The following is a 23,056-nucleotide window of genomic DNA, read 5'->3' as shown; positions in this document are numbered from 1 at the left end:
AAAAAAAAAAAAAAAATTACAGTGAATGTGAAAGAGCAAAACAAGATCCGTCCCCCACTCCCACCCCAGAAAACTTACTAGTGGGTTTTAGATAGACACTGAGTCTGCAGATACCTCCGTGGCTGTGTTTATGTTTATTCTTTCTGGAAGCATCTCAGTGCCTATTATTTGCCAGGCATTTGGGACATGAAGAAGGCAAAGTATTATAAGCAAGGGTCCTTGACCTTACAGAGAGCACACAACGCTCCTCTCCCCCCTTCATTTCTCCTAACACTGAAGTGGAACAATGCATTGGTAACGCACAATGGTTTTCTTTATTGGTCATCTCTTCTTTATGGTAACCTGTCTAGTTTTTGCAAACAGCAGTGGCACATTTATTGACAACTTCTCTGATGCTCAGGAAGGTCCTGAGACCTTGCGTGCTTTCAGAGTGGACAGACATGTTGTGCCATTTTGCAGCTACTCTCACTCAGCCTCAAACGCACCCTTTTACAGTGTTTCAAAGGCTGGGGCTGGGGCTGGGCTGTTCAAGCCACACGTCTGCTGCACCACCTGGCTTCACATTAGGCTTGGATAACAGGAGTTGCCACTGAGGGACTGGGAAGGGGGTGGAGGAAGAAAGGACACGCTCCTTCTTGTGTGTGTCCTGTTCACTTGTAGTGGTAGTTCATTCCTGTAGTAGCTGCTGAATCCAGCTGTGGTCCTCCTAATGCTTACAGAACCAACTTCTTCATGTTCCCTTAGAGGACGTGCGCCAGCAGGAGATCCCGAGATCTCCTAACATCCCTCTGGTCCTTCCACAGGTCCCTCCTCTGAGATCAGAGCCTCTAGCCCAAGCTGAGGGGTACCCCCTCAGAGGTCCGGATCTCCGACCCCAGCTCCTCTTCTGAGGTCTGAGCCCCACTCCCATGGGGCAACCATCCCAACCTCTTCCCTCTCTCCTCTTTAGCCCGAGGGGATGAGGCTCCTTCCAGTGACTACCTTCTCCAGGACACCTGGAGATCTCTTTTCACCCTTCCAGTTATCTGGTTAATAACTTCCTATCTGGTTAATGGTTCTTAACATGAAAGTCTCCCTGATTGAATACCTAGTGTTATCTCTGTCTCCTGACTGCACCTGAAACCTGTTTTGTGGTCTTTTACTGTGGAAAAGCCAAAGTGAGGTGCTCATTGGACTGGATAAGTGGCAGCTCTTTGTAACCAGAGACAAGACTTCATTGTTTTGCTGTGGTGTTTTGTTATCTTCTAACCAGAACATAACTAGAACACCAACAACAAAAAAAAATCAGCATTTTAAATAATGCCTCTTGGGAGTACTAATCAGTAAAATGTATGATAACATACACCACGAGGGTAATAATTAAAATTAGGGGGTGGCTCCTGCTGAAGGCCAACTTGGTCTCATGTCTCTCCCCCGGTGCCTGGCTCTTGTGTGCCCTTCTACGAGGAATGGCTGAAGCCACATCCAGATCCACGTGGCAGGCGCCGGAAGACTGCTCAAGACAACAAACTGAAATCTACACTTAGAATATGCTAATGAACACAGATTGCTGTTCCACATGCAAACAGTCTACAGTCTCAAAGTCCTGTCAACCAAAAAGGTAAGCCAGGAGGCGAGGCAGAAAAGATGTCAAGTAAGAAAAGAAAACGGAACGTGTTTCTCTCATAATGCGAGGCAAAGGTGTTGATACTTTGGCTGCATGGAAAAGGCTTATCATTTAAGAACTCAAGAATTATTGACCTACAGATAACCAAGAAAGATCCTAGAGAAGTATAAGAGAGGGCCTTCCATATATTTTTGGAAAGTATCACCATGTTGGGCTAACAGAAATGATAAGTGGTTTTCTAACTTTATTATTATTATTCTAATTCCAACCAAATTCCTTCCTTATCAGGTCCTAGACACCAACGTCTGCCCTGAAGACTGAGGGACTTCCATCTTGGCAAGACAAGGCTGGTTTGCCAGAAGAGTGAGCGGGAAAGCACCATGTGGTTGTTTCACACGAGTGAGCTCGACGTTGTGTCTCCCTCAGGACCCAGCTAACAGACTTTCTGGGGTGGTTTCCTCTGGGACATGACACTCTATGGAAGAAAAACGGTCTTCAGGTGCAAACTTGATCCAACAGTGCAGAGTGAGCAAGCAGATGATGCTGTGGAGGGGGGCAATGCGATGGGCCTTCCAAGCAAGAGCCTGGGCAAACCTGAGGAGGCATCAGCCACGTGAGACCCAGCCCGTCTACGGCAAGCGAACCATTGACAACAGAGAAGGACACACACGCTGGAATTTTACTACACTGAGTCACCCATTAAAGGGCCACAACCAAAATATGGGGGCTTTCAAAGGAAAGGGAAATTCATCCAGGGCAAGCTCAGAGGCCATGTTCAGAAAAGGTTTGTGAAGCAATCATTTTTGTGATGGACCCTGAAGGAGGTGCATGTGGAGGCTGAGCGAAGTCTACATAGAGGCAACCGAATGGATAAGATCGGCCAATGCTAGACATATCTGGGGAACAAATTTGGTTCGAGAACACCAGAGGACTGGGGTTATGTCAGGCTGATGTGTGGGAGCCATGGAAGGTGTTTCTGCAGACGGCTGGAGAGGCACATTTTAGGAAATGAGTCTGACAGTGGCTGATGGGTTGGGCGGGAATGGGCAGAGAAGCAGCAGGAAAATGGGAGGCGGCATCCACACTGGCACATGTAAAAGGTCTAAGCTAGCGAGAGACCCTAATCCAGGGCCAGCAGTGGAGATAAGAAGGATGGAAGAAGGAAATTTCCCAAGGAAGAGTTCATGTGGTTTGGCAACTGACCTGATTCTTGGAAGCAGGGGAGTGATGCCCCATGTTATTTCTATCCCAGTAACCAAAGGCACTTTTCACACATGATTTTGCATTTCATTCTGGAGGTAGACCAGTTAGCCTAGAATCTAACGAACAACTTGCTCACCGCTTCCTTCTCCCCACCTTGTCCCACCTTCTTCAACAAAAAAGCTTAATTTGTCTTCATCTCCTCGTCTACAAAGAGACTAAGATAATTTGAGCCCAGAAGGAGAAGCTGGATTGGAGTCCCTGGGGAGTTACTTTGCCTTTTCTTTAAAAAAAATTTTTTTTAATTACATTTATTTATTTTTGAGAGACAGAGTGAGACAAGGTGAGAGTGGGGGAGGGGCAGAGAGAGAGGGGGAGACACAGAATCCAAAGCAGGCTCCAGGCTCCGAGCTGTCAGCGCAGAGCCCTATGCAGGGCTCAAACCCACAAACCATGAGAGCATGACCTGAGCCGAAGTCGAACGCCTAACTGAGTAAGCCACCCAGGCGCCCCTACTTGGCCTTCTCTTAACACCCAAACCAGGTTGATTGTCTTCACTCCTTAGAGGCTGGTCCTCTTCATCCCAAGTGGCCCCGTGGGACACATGATGCCCTTCCCACTCCTTCCGGCAGGCTTTGCCCAGCGAGTGCCTCCCTTACCTCACAGCTGCCGTCATTCCAATGGGAGTGATTGGCAACGGCCGAACTCCAGGAAACAGCCCTCGGCTCAGAACCCGTGCTCCATTTTGTATCACTCCTGGAGGAACTGGAAAAACAAAACGGAAGAAGATACCACACGTGAATTCAACGGTGAACATTTCTGTTTTGAGTCAGAAATTCTGGATACATCAGGAAGAGAGAGAGAGAGAGAAGAAAAGAAGAGAGAGAAAGTGATTATTATAGGCACAAGGAGTGAGAAGTGATAGAAACACACACACACACACACACATACGCACACACGTAGAAGGGGAAAGAAAGATACCACGCCTCAAGAAAGAGATTCGGTCAGCCATGTCAGACCAATACCTTACAATCAAATTATTGATGCGTTGGTTTAAAAAAGGGTGAGTTTTCAAAAGTGGGCTTCAAACATTACTTCCTTGCGTTTATTAAATATAAGCTTTTCTTTCCACTCAGACCCTAACAAGATCTCGAGAACACTAACACAAGTCTAATAGCAATGACCAAACAAAAGCATTTCTTCATGTTTCTCTGGTGATGGTCAGAAGCTGAGAACATCTTTCTATCTGTCCTTAACCTGACAAGAGAAAACAGGAGCCAAAAGAAAAGCAAAGCTGATTTTATAAGCTACTTGGCACCTCAGTGCTCACAACACAGTGTGTGCTCACAACGATTTCGGCCGCCGGAGGAAAGACCCCTTCCTCAGTGTGGCTGGGAGTGGACGGTTGGCAGGGTGGCTCTGGCTCCCGTCTCAGAACCATGCACAGCCCACTCTGGAGGACCCACTGCCTCCTTCCTCGAAGCTTCCCCAAGCAAATCTCCCCAGAGTTCTCTCACCATCCCGCCTTCTCCTAAATACACACATCCCTGGAGCAATCGTAAGCCAACCTTTTTGCCAGTGCCCATCAGATGATGTCTGTTTCCATACAAACCCACAGTGGGCTCACCCCTGTATGAGGGTTTACACCAGGACATCCCCGATCGTCCATCTTTTTCGACCTCCCAGACAGCAGTTTCATTAGGTTCAAGCTAATATTCTTACTGTACAACCAACCCTCCTCCATGTGTCTCCAGGGCCAGGCGTGCATTGGGAAGCACTGAGGCAGGGCTTGGAGTCTTAGCTTTCATTTCAGTTTCTCTTGTGTGACTTTGTGCAAGTTACTGAAATCTCTTCTTCCTTCTCGGAACAGTGTCCTAGGAACCCTTCTGCCGTCAATGTCCTGAGTCCCCAGGGCTCTGGCTGTGTCCATGGAGCCCCCCGCACAGTCTCATCCAGAGGCAAGGTGGATAAATCATGCCTTCTCAAACAAAGAGCCTCTAGAAAATTATACATACAAAAAATGTAAAACCCTTCTGGATATTAAGTGTTAAAGTCAGTATTATTTGTGGAGAACACTCTTTACAAAACACAGACTCTTTATTCCTGTAATGTTCAGGACTCTAAGGGCATGTTTCCATAAATTTTCTGAACCTTTAACTAGAGGTCTTTCATGTAGGATGAATGTCCACTCCTGAACATGGGTGATATTATACAGGCCAATTCCTAGAGAATTCTGTGGCTCTTGCTAGAATTTTTGCTATTTCTCTTCCAGGTTTGTGTAAGGCTCTTGCTATTGGGTTTTATAAAAAACAAAAACCAGCACTTAAACCAAGTACTACTAATGTAGTCCAGGGGTCCAGAATCTTTCCATTCACTTACCCCATTTAACCGTGACAGTAGGCTGAACTAGATCAGGAACTCTTACCCGTTCCTTACTATCAGCCTGGTTTCGGATAGCAGATCATCGGAGACAGGAGACTTACCAGGTATCTAAAAGCATGAAGCCTGTTATAATGTAATACTGGAGGGAAGTATCCTATTTTGCTTCGTTGATGAGTTCTTTCTAAGGAAGAGTGTCTAAAATTTATATTAACTGATCTACATACTCATTTCAAGACCTCCTCTACAGCTACGAGACGGCGTGGTATTAGTGTGAACACAGACACACAGATCACGGAAGAAAACAGAATCCAGAAATAGACCCGCAAATATGTGGCCAACTGACTTTTGGCAGAAGGTATCAAGACAATACGATGAGGGGAAGCAGAGTTACAACAACCGGCGATCCATTCAGGAAAAAAATGAGCCTTGGTCCTTACCTCATGGCCATACACGAAAGTTAATTAGAAATGGATCATAATGCAAATGTATGAACTAAAATTAGAAACGTTTTAGAAGAAAAGATAGGAGGAAAAATACCAGCAATTCCCAAGGACAGACATGCAAAAACCAGTAGGACTCTAGAGTCTGTAGAAGAGGCTTCGGGTTGCTTGAAAAGAGAAGCTTTTAGTTTGTCTGTCTGTTTTGGAGATCGCGGGAGAGGGTTTTTCAGTTATCTTGCCGTATGGTAGTCTCGTTGAAATGGCCAGAAACCACAGGCTCAGTCCCATTCTGATAATACCAGTGAAGATATCAGTCACTAAAGATCTCATCTAGAACGGCGAGCAAATCTGATAGAAAGGACTACTTGTTAAAATCACTTAAACGCTTAAAATCTGCACCACAGTCGTAATTCTTGCCAGCAAAATTATTACAGTCCCATATACAGACCGTATCGATGCATGGATTAACATACCGAGTATCTGCTTATGTATTCCATGAAGGGGACGCAGGGTCGCCACAGCTAAGTGGGACAGACAGAGAATTAAAGAGGCAATGGAAATACACTGCGGTAAGCGGGGCGAGCGGCTATACTATAGGCATGAAGGATGGAGGCATCTAACCCGAAGTAAAGGATGTCTGGGAAGACTTCCTGTAGAACTCCAGTCGGAGTTGGCATTCAAAGGCACAGGAACGGCACATACAAGGCCTGGAAGTAATAAAAATTACGATGTGCACAAGAACAAAAACTAACTTGGCTAAAGCGTATGATCCCTCTGCAGGAATGAGGTGCGTTTGGGCTTCATCCCATGGATATGGGGAAGACCATGAAAGGGTTCTGAGCGGGGGAAAAGGTCTGCAGCACGGCGGCTGAGAGCCAGACTCTGATGTTGGAGGGGTCCAACACCATCTCTGCATCCCATCTCTGGGTCTGCATCCCATCTCTGTCATTTACTGCTTGTGTCCCCTGAGCAAGCCACTTAAGAGGATGGGGACAGAAATGGTATTTATCTCACAGAGTGGAGACTTAACTGAGTTAATAAAGGCCCTACTGTTATACAAAAGCCTGTGCTTTCTCCATTCCAGGTGAGCCCAAAGTCCACAAGAACAGAACAGAACAAACCCAGACCATGTCGGAAGAACTTAGCCATCTTCCCGGTCACAGAACGTAGCTGGAGGAACGGTGACCGCTCTTATGGGGCTTCTGGTCCCATGTCAGAGTCACCCCTGTGGGAAATACCTGAAACACCTATAATTCTGGGACAAAGACTGGGGTGCCCTGGACAGTGAAGACAGCAGATGGGAGTCACACAGCATGGCCAGGGAGTCATCTGCCAGCCAAAGGAGAAAAGCAACCCCAAGGACAGTGCCCTAAGCCCAGAGTCCTCTGCCCAAGCGCCTAGAACTGTTATGCCCCAGGGGGGATGCCCTACAGGGAGAGGAACAAAGAAAGGAAGCGAACATGGACTGGGGACCAGGGTCTTTTCGTGTCCTCAGCTCATCTCAGCCTCCAGGGAAGAAGTACTCTGCAGTGGTTAAGAGTACAAGCTCTGGGGCGCCTGGGGGGCGCAGTCGGTTAAGCGTCCGACTTCAGCCAGGTCACGATCTCGCGGTCCGTGAGTTCGAGCCCCGCGTCGGGCTCTGTGCTGACTGCTCAGAGCCTGGAGCCTGCTTCCGATTCTGTGTCTCCCTCTCTCTCTGCCCCTCCCCCGTTCATGCTCTGTCTGTCTCTCTCTCTCCCAAAAATAAATAAACGTTGAAGAGTACAAGCTCAGGGCAACACGGCCTCCGTCCGCCCCAGTCTTGCCTCCCCACTAGCTCTGCAGCTTTGGGCAAGTGCCTCAACTTTCATGTGCCTCAGTTTCCTCAGCTGCAAACCTGGTATAAACAGCTCATAGGAGTGTTGCTGAGTGTTAAATAAGACGACTGATGTAAATTGCTTAGCTCGGCGGCCGGTCCATTATATAAGCTCTTCATCACCATCTTGTCCGTCCTTCCACTATCCCATGCACCTCTCTACCTTCCTCTTACTAATTATAAGGAACAGGGCCTGAGGGGGGTGTTGGGGGGGGGGGTGGAGGTCAAGACAGGGAGAAATTCTTCCAGCCTTTTATGCTTTTTAGATATCTCAACTCTGCATTTGCCCACATCTTCCGGATTAATGAAGTGTATTCACTTCAAAGAGAATCTCACGGACGAAGCTATTCCGCAGCACTAAAAGGCTTTCCCTGAGCCATTTCCTGAACCTCACAGACTTCTGGCACATAAACTAGGCTCTTCTCCTGACTCCTGGAGTTTGCTCTCAAATGAGCTGCAACTGAATGCTGCCTCTGCCAACCAAACCTGGCACTTCTCAGTCCTCATCACTGGCAGCGCTTTTCATGTTGGGATGGTGATGTGTTCATATTTGCTCATGGGCTGCCAGAAGCCAGCTGTGACACTTAACTATTCTCCCATCTTTTCTCCTTCCTGTCTCCATCCCCAAGCGTCAGGAACGTGGCTTCTGGAAAACGAATCACAGCCCGTCTAAAATGTCTGTGAGGTCCATATTAGCCAGTCTTTGGTTCTGGGGACTCGGAGGGAGCATGAATCCATTCCTCAGCTGTTTTCCTATCAGCACGGTCTATCTACCCCTTCCTTTTCCTCTGTATTGCCCTCAGGGTAAATCAGACCGAGCCCTTTACAACCAGCCCGTCCCACCCAGTGTATTGAAACTGTACTGAAATTGTACCATGGCTCCAGCCCTCCAGCCCAGAAGAGTATAGTGAGAAAACTGGATATGCTTGTGGCGGTCACTGCAAAAGGCACAGGCCTCCAGCAACCATCCTTTCCTGTCAGATCAGTCCAACGTTCAGCTTTTACACACAAGAAGACACATCTCTGAGATTCTCGGGTTCCTGGGACGAGGCGCCAAGGACAGGGGCCCCACGGCTCCCACTTCTTGCTGACCATCCCCTTTCTCTTATAGTGTAGAGGGACTCTAAACTTCCTTATTTTTAGGCAATAAGAAAGTAACACGCAGAAAGAGGAGGGAACCAAGCAGCACTGCTCACCGTGATCTAAGCGTGATCACCTGGAGGACCCAAGAAAACCGTCTGTGGCACAAGACAAACTTCCCTCCACGCTCCGCCACCCTCGGTGTGGCCCCGGCCCAGCCTCCCCAGCCTCCTTCCCGATGCTCAGCTTCTTTGATTTTCACGGCTTCTAAAATTAACCTCTGAGCTCCTGCTGCCTTTGGAGGGCAGCCCTGGCTGACGCTACCAGAGGCCATAAGTTGAGCAGCAAGTGGTTCCGATAATCCTTCCCCTTCCCGAAGCGGGACTTTCCACCTGCTTACTTGGAAAGATGCTGGGGAGGGGGCTGGAATGGGGGAGCCTCCGTCCTGGTCGCCTTTCTTCTCCAGTGCCTGGTGTGCTGGATGCACACTGGAGCTCCAGGGGGTGTGGAACGCTGCCTCCTTCCCTCACCTCTGCTGTCCCATTTGGTTGCTTTGTTTATCATCCAGAGTTCCTCTCTGGGAACATTCCAACTAGGGATTATACAAGCCTTTGAAGATGAGAATGGTGATCTGACTTCCTAACAATCCCTCCACATTGGGGTTAAAGATGACTCACAGGGCTTGTCAGAGGGGAACAGCAAAGCAGGTACTTAAGTAGACTCTAGAAGCTGGAATTAGTCTATATGGCTACTTTGAAGGGAAAGGGGGAGGTGGATGGGTCTAGAAGCACAATCCAAAGTTCAAGAGATAACGAAGCAGCAATGTCCTGTGCTGAGTTTTCTGGAAGTGGTGTCCGATAGCACATGCGAGACACAACAGCATACCTTCTAGAATGTTCCCCATGCTGCAAAGTGGAAAGTCTGGAAAAGATAACATCATCACTGGGGCTCCGGGGGATGGGGGTGGGGACAAAATGTTGAAGCCTGCGGTTTGGATTAGATGCACTCAGCTGCCTCATTGAAAGTGAAGCATCTGGTCGCCAGGAGAGACTGATGGGACCCATAAGGAGCCAGCTCAAGTAATACCAGGGGCAGGGTCCGGGGCAGGCTGAGCTCCCTTGGGGCACTGTGGGACCCCTCAAAGATAAAGGGGCCTGGCTGACTGTGATTCTCACCAGTTTCTTGAGAAGTTTCCTTTGTACGATCTACTCAGCTTGGACTGTGGACGGTGGCTGGTTTGCCAGCCCCGAGCTAGCTTTGCAGATGCTGGGCGCAGGGAAGGAAGAGAGGAAATAATCTAAGTGGCTGCTGTACGGTGACCTTAAGTGGGGCAGCTATGAAGGTCGATGGCAAAGGAAAAGCCTTTCAAGTCACCCAAGCCAAGCTCTTACTGTTGGAAGTGACAGCAGCAGACAGACAAGCTTGGTGGCCCCTGTTCAAGCAGCATCCTAGCCCAGGAGGGGAAAACAAGGGGCTATAAATAGTGCTCTGTAAACAGAGCTCGGCCACAGCGCAGCCTGGGGGCGGGACACAGGCAGTTGCGTGCAGATGCGAACCTGTGCTCCCCGTGCATGGGCAGAGGGGACGCCTGAATGCTAGGCACCCACGTCCACACCGGGACACGTGCACACAAACACCACGAGGCAGGCCGCCCGCCCTCCACCACCGGGGCTGGGTGTCTGCCGCCTCTGAACCTTTTTGGTGAGGAATCACCTTCCACTTTTTCCAGGCCTCGGGGGCAGCTGGCAGGGCAGGAGTATGGAGGCTGCACCACAGAAAGTATCTACCCCTTCTCCCTTCAGGAGGCCAGACACTCACCGAATCCCAGGAAAAGAAACACGCAACATAAGATAAGGACAAGGGGAGGGGGAGGAAGAGGGAAGCCGAGAAGTGCTAAGAGAAGACCGAGGCCCCCAGCTGGAGACACCCCCCCGCCCCGCCCCCGACTCCTTTACTGGGAGGCTGACCAGTGGCCACCTGGCTTCCCAAGTGCATGTTCACTTCTTTCCTAAAGTCCTGTTCACATCTTCAGGGGCTTTGCTCCGGCCTGTTGACCATGTGCTAGCTTGTCCATTAGGGGATTTTACTAGAGACTGGGGCCAGATGGGAAGGAGAACACAAAGATGGTGCTCCTACCCCCTCCCTAGTCTTTACATTTATTTCTTGGAGGCTCCTGCCAATGGTTCCTGCCTTCTAGGACACTGGAGCCGTCTTCTTGGCCCGGAGCTTTCACGAAGGCCGGGCTGAGGCTGAATTTCTCACAGAGCTAACACTGAGGTAGGAAGAAAGCCTTCTAAAAAAGCCCTACAGCTTTGACACATAAACACTGAACTTTTAAAACTCAAATTCTGCATTTCCATGCAAGTAAGACTATGGATACCCTGAAAAAATAATTATTTATAGTTTGAGTGTTATAGTGAGGGAGCGGGGAGAAGTTCATTTAGCCACTACTGATAATGGACTTCCACGGAAGCTGCTAGGGATCCGTTAATGACCAATCCCCCTGCCTCTTTCCCTCTTAATTCCATCATTCTGGTTCATCAAAAGCTTTTCTTTAAGCCAGTGATCCCTGTGCACAGTGGCCGGGTGCTAACGAAGATGCTCCTGAACCTTCTACGGCTCTGATGAAAAAAGTGTTTTCCTCACTGTTAAGTCATGCAACATGACTCCCGAAACTGTTTCAGACTGTAACTTGGTTACAATCTGTCTGCACTCTTCCTGCAATGTCATCTGAGAATGGAGTTTTGTTTTGTTTTCAATTTCTCTGCAACTTCAAACGTCATTTAAAAACCACATTACAGGGTAACTGCTAGTCACTGGACTGTGCTAGTTACACAAGTGCTTAGCAATGGCGTTTGCTTCTCGGAGGTGTGGGCAGCCTCTAACACTTCAACTGCTGGCAATCTGAGATTAGCCAAGAAAGAAAGGGAATTCTACGCCTTTCGGAGCAGGTAATGGCAGCCCCTGCCAGGGGGATGAGTCTCTCCTGAGACACATCTCTCGGGTCTTTTAAAAGAAGGAAGGAGAAAGGATAGACTCAAATTTCCCAAAGCTGCGGGGAAGGCTGTGACCAGTGGAGGGCTAACTGTTAACAAAAGCACCCGAGAATGAACGTGGGGGATTCCCCTGACTCAGGGAGCCAGAGCCCCAAGCAAGCTGAGGGCCCAGCCCCAAGAATGAGCCCGGTGGGTGCTGGGGTCCCCTGCATCACCTTATCAGCGTGTTCCGTCAACAGGAGGCTGCCACACAGCAATGTCCTGAGCAGACCCCAGGAAGTGAGCTGGCTACCTGCTCAACAGGGTTCTGGGTGGGGGTGAAGGGGGGACCGGGGAACTAGCTTCAAGTCAGGAGGACGAGGGGACAGACAGATATCTCCATTTAAGGTCATTGTTCATCACTCGGGAAGGAGACCTTTCCAAGGTGTAGCTCAGAGGTGGGAAAAGACACAATAGAAGACAAGTTCAAGGAAGAAGAAGTGCTGTTTCAAGCTTGACACTGCTCAGTGGCCAACGGCCGGTGAAGACAGGAGCCCTGCTTGGCAAAATTAGCCCGGCCCTTCTCTGTGACAGCTTGGAAGACTGGTGGGGATGATGCGGGGTGGGGGGTGGGGGTGCATCATGATGGCTCATTTCAAGGCTACTTCAAGCTCTTGCGTCCCCGTCTTGCCGGACTTTCCTCTCCTCTCTCTTTTATAAAACGGCAGCCTTTTATTAATGAGGTCCCAAAGGGGAAAGAAATTTCTGAAACCGGGCACTGCTCAGTTCCATCACTGTTAGGCTGGCCCCACAAAGCCTCTTCTAGCAGAAACTACAAACTCACAGGAACTATTCCTGCAGGAGAAAGGAAGTTCTCTCCGCGGGAATCCATTATAGGGTCTGCTTCCCTTCCCCCAAGTCTTAAGCCCTGAGATTATATTAAAACTTTGTCATCCCGGAAACACACCTATGCATTCATTCACACATAGGCGTGGCCGCATGTCTGCAGGCATATGCATGTAATCATGCACTTAGGTTAAGTTTTAAAGGGATTCTACAAGGGAAGTTCTACTTGAGAATTAGTTCTTCCTATGGCCTGGTATATAAATGAGAAGGTTAAGTTCACAAACTACGGTGCTGTAGGCTATAGAAATATCTACTCACAACCTGCTTGTATCTCAGGGGGAGTATTCAAAAGCATCATGGCACTGGCAGCATCAATGTCAGGATCTGGAAAAATCAACCAATAAATAACATTATTTACAACGGGGCCGGTGTCTGTGTGTGTTTTTTTCCCCCTGCAAGTTACAGTTTATGAAAGCAACAGAGAAAAAAAAAAAAATCTGGGAACAAGATGAGCTATCCCAAAGGTGACTCTCTTCCCGTTTGCGTTTGAGAGGAAGAAAGGTATTCTAGAATGAGATTTAAGGGGCAGGTTAGTAAGTTTCTCAGACAAAGCATGGTCCTTCCTCATTTCGCTCATTTCATAATCTGACTAATTGTTCCTGATAAGTTGCTGATCTATGCACCCCTACAGCTTACTCCCCTGGCACGGAGGAGTAGGGGAGTGGGGTGACAATAGGACATTTAGCTACAGAAGTCTTTGATGAACTGGGGAAGCTCACAGCACCGAGAAGAGAAAGCCCTAAATATACCTGCATCTAGTGAGATACAAACAAGACGTCGGATCATTTCCATCTGTCAGCAGAATGTAAATTGTACTTTACGAGACGCTGTGTGCACGCAGTGGTGGTAGCAGAAGTGGTGAAGGCATTAATACACACACACACACACACACACACACACACACACACACTTAAGATATAAAGAAAACATGAAAGTTATGATGTTGAGGGCACAGCGTTTGCTTCCACATCTATTACTGCTTTTAATATGGGACAAAAAGAATACTCATCACCTCGCTGCTATAATTCTTAATAGGTTTCTGAATCCTTACTGATCCACCAGTTGACAGATGGCAGGTTATATAGAGACAGAGAAAAAATATTATCCTTTTATAACTAAATTCATTTTCCTCTGAGAAACAGCAGCGCTGCTGCTATGGAAATGAAAGTCACCATGGCAACAGTAAACAACTCCCAAGAATGGTCACTGAATAGGCTGAAAAGAACATCTGCCCCAGAACAGCGTCCCAGCTGCCCTGGGGCGAAATTCGCTAATAGTGCAGTGATGCCCCGTGACAGAAGCTGCCGCCTGTGCCCTGTCCGAATAAATGAAGTGTGCAATTGAAGTCGACATCAAAATGCCTGCCCTTGCAGATTACTACCTCTGCGTCCGCTAAACCCAATGACTAATGATGGGGGGCGGGGGTGGGCAGGGGGGCTCGTACTTGTCAGTTTTTGTACAAATTACATGCCAAAAAATTCAATTTACTACTAATGGCTCCACGGCACTTTATTTTGGGTATTATGCTAGGAAATGACTTTTTTACTGTTTAAAAAAAGTACATTTTTCATACTTCATATGTGCAGTTTAATTCCAAGGGAGTAATGTGATACAGTATAAAGCCCCACAAGCGATTAATAATATGGATGACGCTGGTTCTAGAAGACAGCGTCTCAAAAAAATGGGGGAGGGGGGAAAGAACTTTAGAGGCCAGTTTCGATTTCGCCTGCAGGAGGCCCCTTACTTACACTCTGTAATGGAGTGAAGGTTTATGTTAATAGCATGAGGAACAGGTAAATTAACTTATTTGGCAACTCCTGGGGTGACATTTCTAAAACAGTCATCGTTCCCCACTGATATTAAAAAAACATATATATATATATATATTAGTTGAGCTGAAAGACTTAAGGTCCTATTCACGGTTCCCAGGGTTCCTGCTGCCCCTAGGCCCCCGTCTCCCCACACAGCGTGTTGCCAAAAGCAGGTCTCTTAGGTTCTGGAAGGTTTTATGGAGGGACTGAGGTCTCCTCCCACTTCCTCTTTTTGGAAAGGGCCCCTTCCTCTTTCAGGGCCGAGAAAACACACCTGTTTCTTGGCAGAGTAAAGATTCTTTGCCATCTTTGAGAACACAAAGTGTTGCCAGCAACCAGGGCTTGGCCCGGGTGCCTGGCCCCGGTCTCCCCAGGCAACTCTTACCCAGACTTTTCCTCAACGACAACGACCAGGAGGTCTGATGGGGACAGACAGAACAAGAGGAAATACAGGCAAAATGTCAAGAGCCTCTTCCTGTTTGTTTTCCCAGAAAATTAAAGAAAGTATTTCTTTATTCTTCAGAAACACACGACCACCGGAGAAAGGTACAAAGGGCCACAGAGAGAAAGACACAAGACATGAGAAAGAGAATCTTTCATGAACCAAAAGAGCAGCAGCACGCACACGAATTTCGCGGAACCTAAGAGGCAACTTGGGAAGTGCTTCAGGCCCACAAAGCATCACCGGGACCACCAGCCCCATCCCATCTGAGCCAAATAAACACAGCGACTCATTCAGGACAAGTCCCTCCAGTGGCTTCCTTCCGAGCAAGCAGACGTGCTATGCCACCTTAGGTGATGCGTTTTCTGTGAGCACACCGTGGGTCTCCCTGAAAGATTTAATTCTCTGTGGTCAGGAGACACCACTATGGTTTACATCTTTAGGTAGCAGAGAGGCTTTCTGATGGAAGTATTCCTATTCCAATAGGACGCTTGAATCCAGAGTGCTTGTTTGGAGTTTTTTGGCTGGAAGGTTTTAGGCACTTGGGCAACTGTTTTGGGGCTAGGGGCTGGTCCGCTCTGGAGGCACAGCTGATTCTGAAGGATAACAAGGTCAAGGACTAGATGGAGGGGAGGATGAGCAGTGGGTTGACTGCATACGAGTTTCCCTGGGCTTAAAAGAGAGGCTTTTCTTCCCGCAAGTGGTTCAATCCAGCTTATCAGCATAAGAAAAGAGAAAGATATTTTGGTCAGGAACTCTTTTTAGGAATGAAGATCTACTTGGCCAGGCGTACCCTTCACCCTTCGCTGTTGCATCTCTAGGGACCTGGGTGAGGGGTCCAGGAAAATACAGAAGCACTACCCTTTTTATTTTTGGTGAGAACAATCTTCCAAAATTAGGATGCTAATTTAGCATCCTCACACAGAATCCCCAAATCAGTTACCCCTGCTTAATTCAGTCTAACACCAAGCATGCCATCATGGATGCTTAATAAAGTTATGACCATCCTCAAATCAGAATCAATCTCAAGCCTGGATTAAAAAATTCCTCCTCTGCTCATGGTTCAGTAACAAATGTTACTTCTCCTTTGGACCAGTTCCCAGCGCCCCATTTCAATTTTCATCTTTAATGCGGTTGTCTTATTCCATTGCCTCTTCTCTGCAGTACAAGGCTGAAAAACGGCCACACACCTCAAAGATGCTTTCAAATCCTCTTCTCGCGAAGGTACATACACAAATACATTATGCTACAGTGATGGAAATAGGTAACAGAGTCTCTAGAAACAACAGTTCTGTTTCTTAGATTAAAAAAAAAAATAGATTAAAAAAATATATACAGATATGGCGCTTCATTTTCCCCCAAAATGTGGAGATGGGTTTCTCTGGGGCACGGGGAAAGGGGGAGGGCCTTTTCTCTGTGAGCGATGGGAAAAGAAGTAGTCGAGGCATGAGAACTCCTGGGGTCAAGTCCTCAGTCTGCTGCTAATTAACACGTGACTTTAAATGTGCAGGGGTGGAGTTCATTTCTTTTAAAATCGTGGTGGGTGGTTGTAGACTTGGGAGCGGACTGGTTGGTCTTCCAACTCATTCCACATAGTTCCTAGCTCTGCCTATAAAGTCCCCTGACTTCCTCTTCCCTTTCTGACCTGTGGCTGCCAGGACTATGGACTCCAAAGAGCACCTACCAAAAGGCGCATTTATTTCAACGCTTTTGGAGGAAGTGAACACCCTCAGTAAGGCTGGAAGGATACCCTATTGCTTCTGGAAAGCCATGACCTGTCATTCTGGGCATCTGCTGGGTCCACTCTGAGCAATCCATCCAGCCTGGCTCAGGCGTCTTGTGGATTCGGAGTGTAGCTTCTGTCTGCATTCGTTCTCCTTCTTCTGGGACCTGGGCTCATGGAGAAGTGACTGCAGAGTCTACCTATTTTAACTAAGAATACGACGGACGGTTGGAAGTCGTGGCCGTAGAACTGCTGCAAAAACGTGAGCACTGTCCTTAGCATCACTGAGCTGACTGATCTAACAAAACAATAATGAAGCATTGCCTGTATGGAAAGCCGAAGAATTACAACCAGTGATTCTCGTAGAAATCGTTTAATTGTCCATAGGTCTAACATGTTTAGTTCTCCCCACTCCTCCTCATAAACTGAAATGTTTGATAGGACGATGAAAGGTCTTTACAATACTAAATAAAAAAAGATTCACGAAGCATAAAAAAAAAAAAACCCCACGATGAACAGATGACACCCATGTGGACAGAAATTATGGGATACAAGGACATGATGCGCAATCAAATGCACACACCAAGGTGCTCCTATTCTCTCACCTTTTCCACTAACAAGTGAGCCCTGTTACGGGGCTCCCCCTCACCTGCCTGTATTCCCAACACCTGGAACAGTGCCTGGAACATAGGGGTGCTAGACAAATAGTTGTCGAACTAGCGAATGGAGGGCTTATCCAAGAGCTGTCTGGGGCTGCCGCTGCTCATTCCAGGGCTGAAGCCTTTTTTTTTTTTTTTTTTTAGTTTACTTGCTTAATTTTGAGAGAAAAAGAGAGAGCTTGAGCAGAGGAGGGGCAGAGAGAGAGGGAGAGAGAATCCCAGGCAGGTTCCATGCTATCACCGTGGAGCCCAGTGTGGGCCTTGAACCCAAAAACCTTGAGATCGTGACCTGAGCTGAAACCAAGAGTTGGACGCTTAACCAAATGAACCACCCAGGCACCCCTCTTTTCTTTTTTAAGAAAGTGTTTTTAAGAAAGAGTTAGCACATTAAAAAAATAAATAATAATAATTAATTAATTAATTAATTTTTAAGTAAGCCCTAAGCCCGATGTAGGGCTTGAACTCATGACCCTGAGATCAAGAGTCGTATGCTCTACTGAGCCAGCCAGGCACCCCAGAGCATAAACCTCTTGATGTGCACTGGAATCCCCTGGAAACTCCAGAAAACCAAATGTCAGGCCCCACCTCAGATGACACTGAGTTTTGCAAAAGTTCACCAGAGGATTCTGATGTGTAGGAAAGGTAAAGGACTACTTTTAGTAATAGAAAATCAAGGGTATATGAATACCACCCAAAATGAGTCCATGCCAAGTGCTCCCCAGAAATCTGTTACCATCTCTAACATCACTAGGTCTCTTTGCTTTGAAATATCTTTATCCACTTTCTGCAACGCTGCATGAGTACAAGGCTGCACATCTGAAAGTATTCGGTTAGTCCGTGAAAATGGAGAAAAAAATGCTTGGGATAACTTTTAGGGCCAAGGAGACAAGAAATAGCTGAAAACAATAAACAAGCAAGCAAATAAATAAAAACCCTGATTAAGGTATACATTCCCAGGCAAATTCTGGATACGTGTGATTTCATTTATGTACACTCCATATACTAAGGAAGTGGTTTTTCAATCAGGGACGATTTTGTACCCCTTCCCTCCAAGGGCATATGGCAGTGTCTGGAGACATTCTTTTAAAAGAATTTTTTCTTTTTGAGAGAGACAGAGAGTGAGCAGGGGAGGGGCAGAGAGAGAATCCAAAGCAGGTTCCAAGGCTCTGAGCTGTCAGCACAGAGCCGGATGCGGGGCTTGAACTCACCAACTGCAAGATCATGACCTGGGCCAAAGTCAGACACTTAACCGACGAAGCCACCCAGGCGCCCTGTCTGGAAACAGTTTTGATTGTCATGACCGGGTGGGAGGGGAAGGTGATACTGGCCACTCGTGGGTAGAGCTCAGGGATGCTGCTCAGAATTCCACAGTGTATGGGAGAGCCCCCCTACAACAAAGAATTATCCAGTCGCAAAATGCAAACAGTGCTGAGGCTGACAAACTCTGTAATGAGCTATGTGGACATGCGCTGTGGTCAAGAAAAGTAGGTCTTCGAGTCAAATGATCTCAATAGTATACATCAAAAATAAACAGATATGGAATTCACCTTGTTGTCGCCTTTTTTCTTTCCCCCTTTACACGGAGTCCCTAAGCATAGGATAAGAGAGAGGATATCTATGTTGGTAGCTTTGAAGCCAGAGAGGTAGGGAGTGGTGCTCTTTGGCCACTCTTCTGATCAATCAAGATATCTGTAACAGCAGCCTCTGATTTCGTAGGGAGCAGCAGCACAGGGGAGTGCTGTCAGATCTACTGAGGTCACCTGCCACCAATATTTCTTCCACTTCCCTGTTGGCTGAAGGTTCTTAAGACGGTATTCACCATGGGTATGAAATGCAAACATCTGAGGGGTTCGCACAGCCAGACAGCGGAGAAAGTGACACCACAGAGCCCAGTGGACTATCTTCACAATGGATGGGACCCTGGGGAATAAAAACCTCATGCAAAGATTGATTCCAAGTGGCGACCTTAAAAATCATCGTTATGAGGGGAATTGGGCTAGAGAACACCAAGGGTGGCCCTTCTCCAAAAAACGGAGTCCGAGAAAACCCCAAACGCTTGCTACTCTGAAGAAACGAGGCAAGTTGAAACCAGCTATTAAGCAAGTTGAAACTAAGAGTAGTTTCTGCAAAAGGGAATCTAAATCAAGCTGAGGGGGTGGGGGATGAATGACTGACACATGCATTCTAGGTATTACTAGGCTCCCAGTCACACATCTTGTGATTCTTTCTCAGCCTAAAAGCAGTGACTGGTGAACTCTACAGGTGAGACGCACCGACTACGAGAGCAGCGACAACTTTGCAAATTAGTAGGAACGCATATATCCAAGTCAGCTCCCTGTTTAACTTGTGTAAATTGCCCATGTATTGCCCCTAATTGCATTTCCTGCGGAAGGGGATTTAAGGGAAAGGTTCTGGTTGTTAAGTACACAGTTCAGGATGCATCCTGGGCTGGGAGTCGGACGACAAGGGTTCTCGTCTCTAGAGGACTCAGACGCCCGTCTCTAATGTGGCGTTAGGGTGGCTGAGCTGGGGACGCTCCGAGGGCCATGAACTCTGAGTCACTGCTGCTACTCCGCTGGAAAAGTAAAAGAAAGCTCACAGACACTCCCCACGGCAGATGCTTCCAACTTGTTTTGTCTCCTGGGAAAAGAAATGCTTTGACTTTGATGTCTGCTGGGTCTCTTGATTCTACTGTCCCCTTTGCTTTGGCCTTTCTGAGAGGTCTGCATGGCATCGCTTATCTTTCCAAATGTGTGCTTCCAGTGAACGTAAGACCTCAAGCCCTTTCCCAGGACACGGAGGGTCCACCCTGTTCTCGGCCGGGACACTGCCGCTCCAACACCTCTTTTATCCAACGCTCAGAATTTCCCGAACGATCAACGATCAACATTTTACCTCTTCAATGTCTTCGATCAGTTGATGGAAGTTTTTCTAGCAGCTGTCTGGGAGCAAACGGAAAGGGACCACGTGGATTCAGGGTGGCCCGTACAAGACTTCTGAAATTCTAGAACTTGAAGATCAGGGTAAAGGTGACAGGAGGCCCAGAACAGGTTAGGATTCTGTCCTATGAGTCACAACCATTTTTTATTTTTTATTTTTTATTTTTTATTTTTTTAGAGCCAGGGAGTTCTGGTTTGGCTCTGTCTGGCTTGTGAAAACTGTGCTGCAACTGCCTGTGATGGGTTAAAAAAAAAAAAAAGAAAAAAAGAAAAAAAGAAAAAAAATATTTTTAACTTCATGCAGGTGGAATGAGAACCTGTATGTTCCTTGGAAGTGCCTTTCCCTCTGCACCTCATTCAGTTGTAAATCCACTTACGGCCTTCTCTGATTTTTGCCTCCCTGGAGATGCTGTAACTGATGGCCACGAGCAGAGGAGACATCTGGGGATTTTATGAAGGGGATTCCGACACAGGGAGGGAGGACAGGGAAATTAATGCTGAAGCCTTCTAGACTCTGGATTTGTTTTTGCTTTGAAAACCTCCTGCTTGGTCCAGGCTTCTTCAACCAGTGATAGAGCCAAAGCCCGTCACCAGGCCGGGAACTGGATGGGGGCTCTCACGAGAGCCGAAGGGCCGGGCCACACTGATATCTCAGAGGAAGGACGTCGGAGAAGCCAGAGACAGAACCAGGCCCAGAGATCCCCAAGACAGGAACCGAAAGCCAGCGGGGCAATCAGATACCCAGAGGACAGGGCACGCGATTGGCAAGAAGTGTTGGGGGACCACCAGGGCATCTGTCTTCAGTCATTTCTTCCCCTCTCCACACTGTTATGAGCTCATCTGTCTCCACCATCACTGATCCCCACGGATGGGAAGACCAGGCTTCCCATGGCCCAGGCTCCACCCTGGAAGCCACTTCCTCCTCTAGTGACGGTCCCAAGGGCTGCGGACCTGCAGGCGACCACGGTACAAACTCTCCCACTGTTCCTGCCATTCTGGTGGGGCCACCAGGCAGGGCAATCTTGCTGGTGCTGGCCATGGAGCATTTCCACTGGCGTGGCATCTTCAATGAGCTCTGTCTTCAACTGGGTCGACGCACAAAGGCTCTTTCCGGGAGCAGAGGTTCAGCCCAGAATGACACTGGCAGGTGTGTTAGTGAGAGTAGATACCATTCACTACCCTGACACCAGAACTCCACGGCACATATCCACTGTCTGCCCAGCTCGCCTCGTCTGCCGCCCTAATGTCTGAGCGACAAACAGCTGGAGGGGAGAACCCTGAACACAAGGCTCACTTTGCCTGGGAACGCACGCGTTACATGACTCGCACGAATTTCAAAAGGGACCACAGAAGCGTCGATTTTCCCTGTTCTGACAGGCACCTGTCATCAGACAGACACGTCAGAACTAAACCGCACCCCGTGCCTTCTGCACAAACGTCTATCATCTTGAATCCTACACCGCCCCATGCAATGTGCTACCCCTGTATGAGACTACGCCGTAAACATTGACCCGTTTGACCTGATCTCTTCGTTGAAAAAGGTGTTCCGACGCTCAAATCAGTTTCCTTATTGGAGAGCTCCTTCTCAAACATCTGGAGGGGGGACCACGCCAGTCCACAGGTCAACCCCACAGCAGTGAGATGCTATGGCATGGGCAATGGTTAGGCTCTCCACCCAGGAGTGGCGCCCAGCATTTTCCTTTACTACTTCAAGACCCGTTAGAGGGTCTTCTAAGAACCCATCTGCAGTCAGAGGACATGAATGTGGGGAGGGAGAACAAATAAAAAAAACAATTCATCTGTTTACAGCCCATCAAGTAATCGGTGACAGTATCCTTGGAGAGGGCGTTCCAAAAAGGCTGGAACCAGCGAACGCAGGAAGGAGAATTCACAACCAGACGCGGTACGGAAGGAAGGGAGTTCAGAGGAACGTGTCGTTTCCCACCTTGATCCTCTGCACCCGCCTCGCAGGGATGTGAGTTCAAGTACATACGGCAGAATTCCCCTACTTTGCTACAGCTGATTTCCACATGAAAGTTTAGTATGTTCTCCGGGGAGAGGCCAGTCTATCCACCAAGGCCCAGAACTGCTCTCCCCGCCACTGTGCCCTGTGTCTGTGGCACCAGAGGGAGACCAGTCCGTCAGGTCTGCATGTGTAGGGGGCGGAGGGCAACAGAACCAGCACCCGACCCACAGCGCTGGGTGGCAAAACGTACAGCGAAGCCAACGGTCGACACCACGTCACCGTCTACAGGTCTTCCCTAGCTAGTCAGGAGGTCCCCGTCCATCCAGAGGGCCCCCAGAAAGCAAATGGCTCTCTGGCCACCCTGTGCCCAAATGAAAGAATATACTACTAAAATGTAGTTACTTAAATCCGGTTGAGGGCATCTTATCAAGAGATCAGAAGGCAATACAGATACAACCAGGCCCCCTACACACACACACACACACACACACACACACACACTCTACAATCACCCACTGACACGATCCTGCTTCTGCTGCCAAGTGGGTCCTGGAAAGCCATCTCTTTCTCCCTTAGAGACCTGAGCTTCAGACACAAAGAGCAACCAAAGGCGGCGAAAGCACACATCTCATCGCAGACCGGGAGATCCTTACTCCTGCTTCAGTCCATACGTGCCGCACTAAGGACGCACCATCGCTCTTGGGCAGCTGGAGCGCGGTCCTGATAAGGAATGGTGCTGAGTGCTACCAGTCCAACCCCTCGGCTGCTCTTCCCCAGTGACCTGGGGCTGCCGATTCTTAGGATTACCGGTCACCGAGCTCTGTCTGGGCCTCAGTTTTAGTGCTTAGCAGCCTTTTACGCTTTCTGGTCTAATCCTCTCCACCCCACCCCCCAAATACATTAGGAAAAAAAAAAAAAAGATTAAAGCAAATCGGGTGCTCGGTATTTTTTTTTTAAACCTTTGTGTAGTTCTCTGAAACACATTTATTCAGAAACAACCTACACTATGAAATATGGCAACTGAAAAATAAAAATAAAGCGCCAATAAAGCCCTTGTTTTCCTTTATCCTCC

The 23,056-nt window shown here is 48.1% G+C and overlaps 1 protein-coding gene across 6 annotated transcripts in view; it reads right to left on the bottom strand.

Moving 5' to 3' along the window:
- The window catches only part of FOXN3 (forkhead box N3), a 403,845-nt gene that overhangs the window by 17,720 nt on the left and 363,069 nt on the right, over positions 1 to 23,056 (bottom strand). For 4 of the 6 annotated variants that reach the window (XR_006962155.1, XM_047080243.1, XM_047080242.1 and 1 more), the window contains 2 exons: positions 12,703 to 12,768; positions 3,466 to 3,571 (listed from right to left, as the gene is read on the bottom strand). Coding sequence is in view for 5 of the 6 variants with exons in the window: in XM_047080243.1 (XP_046936199.1) it covers positions 3,466 to 3,571; positions 12,703 to 12,768 (172 nt within the window). In the remaining variant the exon portion in view is untranslated. The remainder of the gene's footprint in view (positions 1 to 3,465; positions 3,572 to 12,702; positions 12,769 to 23,056) is intronic. The other 2 variants (XM_047080245.1, XM_047080246.1) reach the window with 2 other exon arrangements.

This window comes from Lynx rufus, unplaced genomic scaffold (assembly GCF_022079265.1).
Source record: "Lynx rufus isolate CCGP_SWC_20201006 ecotype Redwood Valley unplaced genomic scaffold, mLynRuf1.p SCAF_17, whole genome shotgun sequence".
Taxonomy (NCBI): Eukaryota; Metazoa; Chordata; class Mammalia; order Carnivora; family Felidae; genus Lynx; species Lynx rufus.
This window is presented reverse-complemented; position numbering and strand designations above follow the sequence as displayed.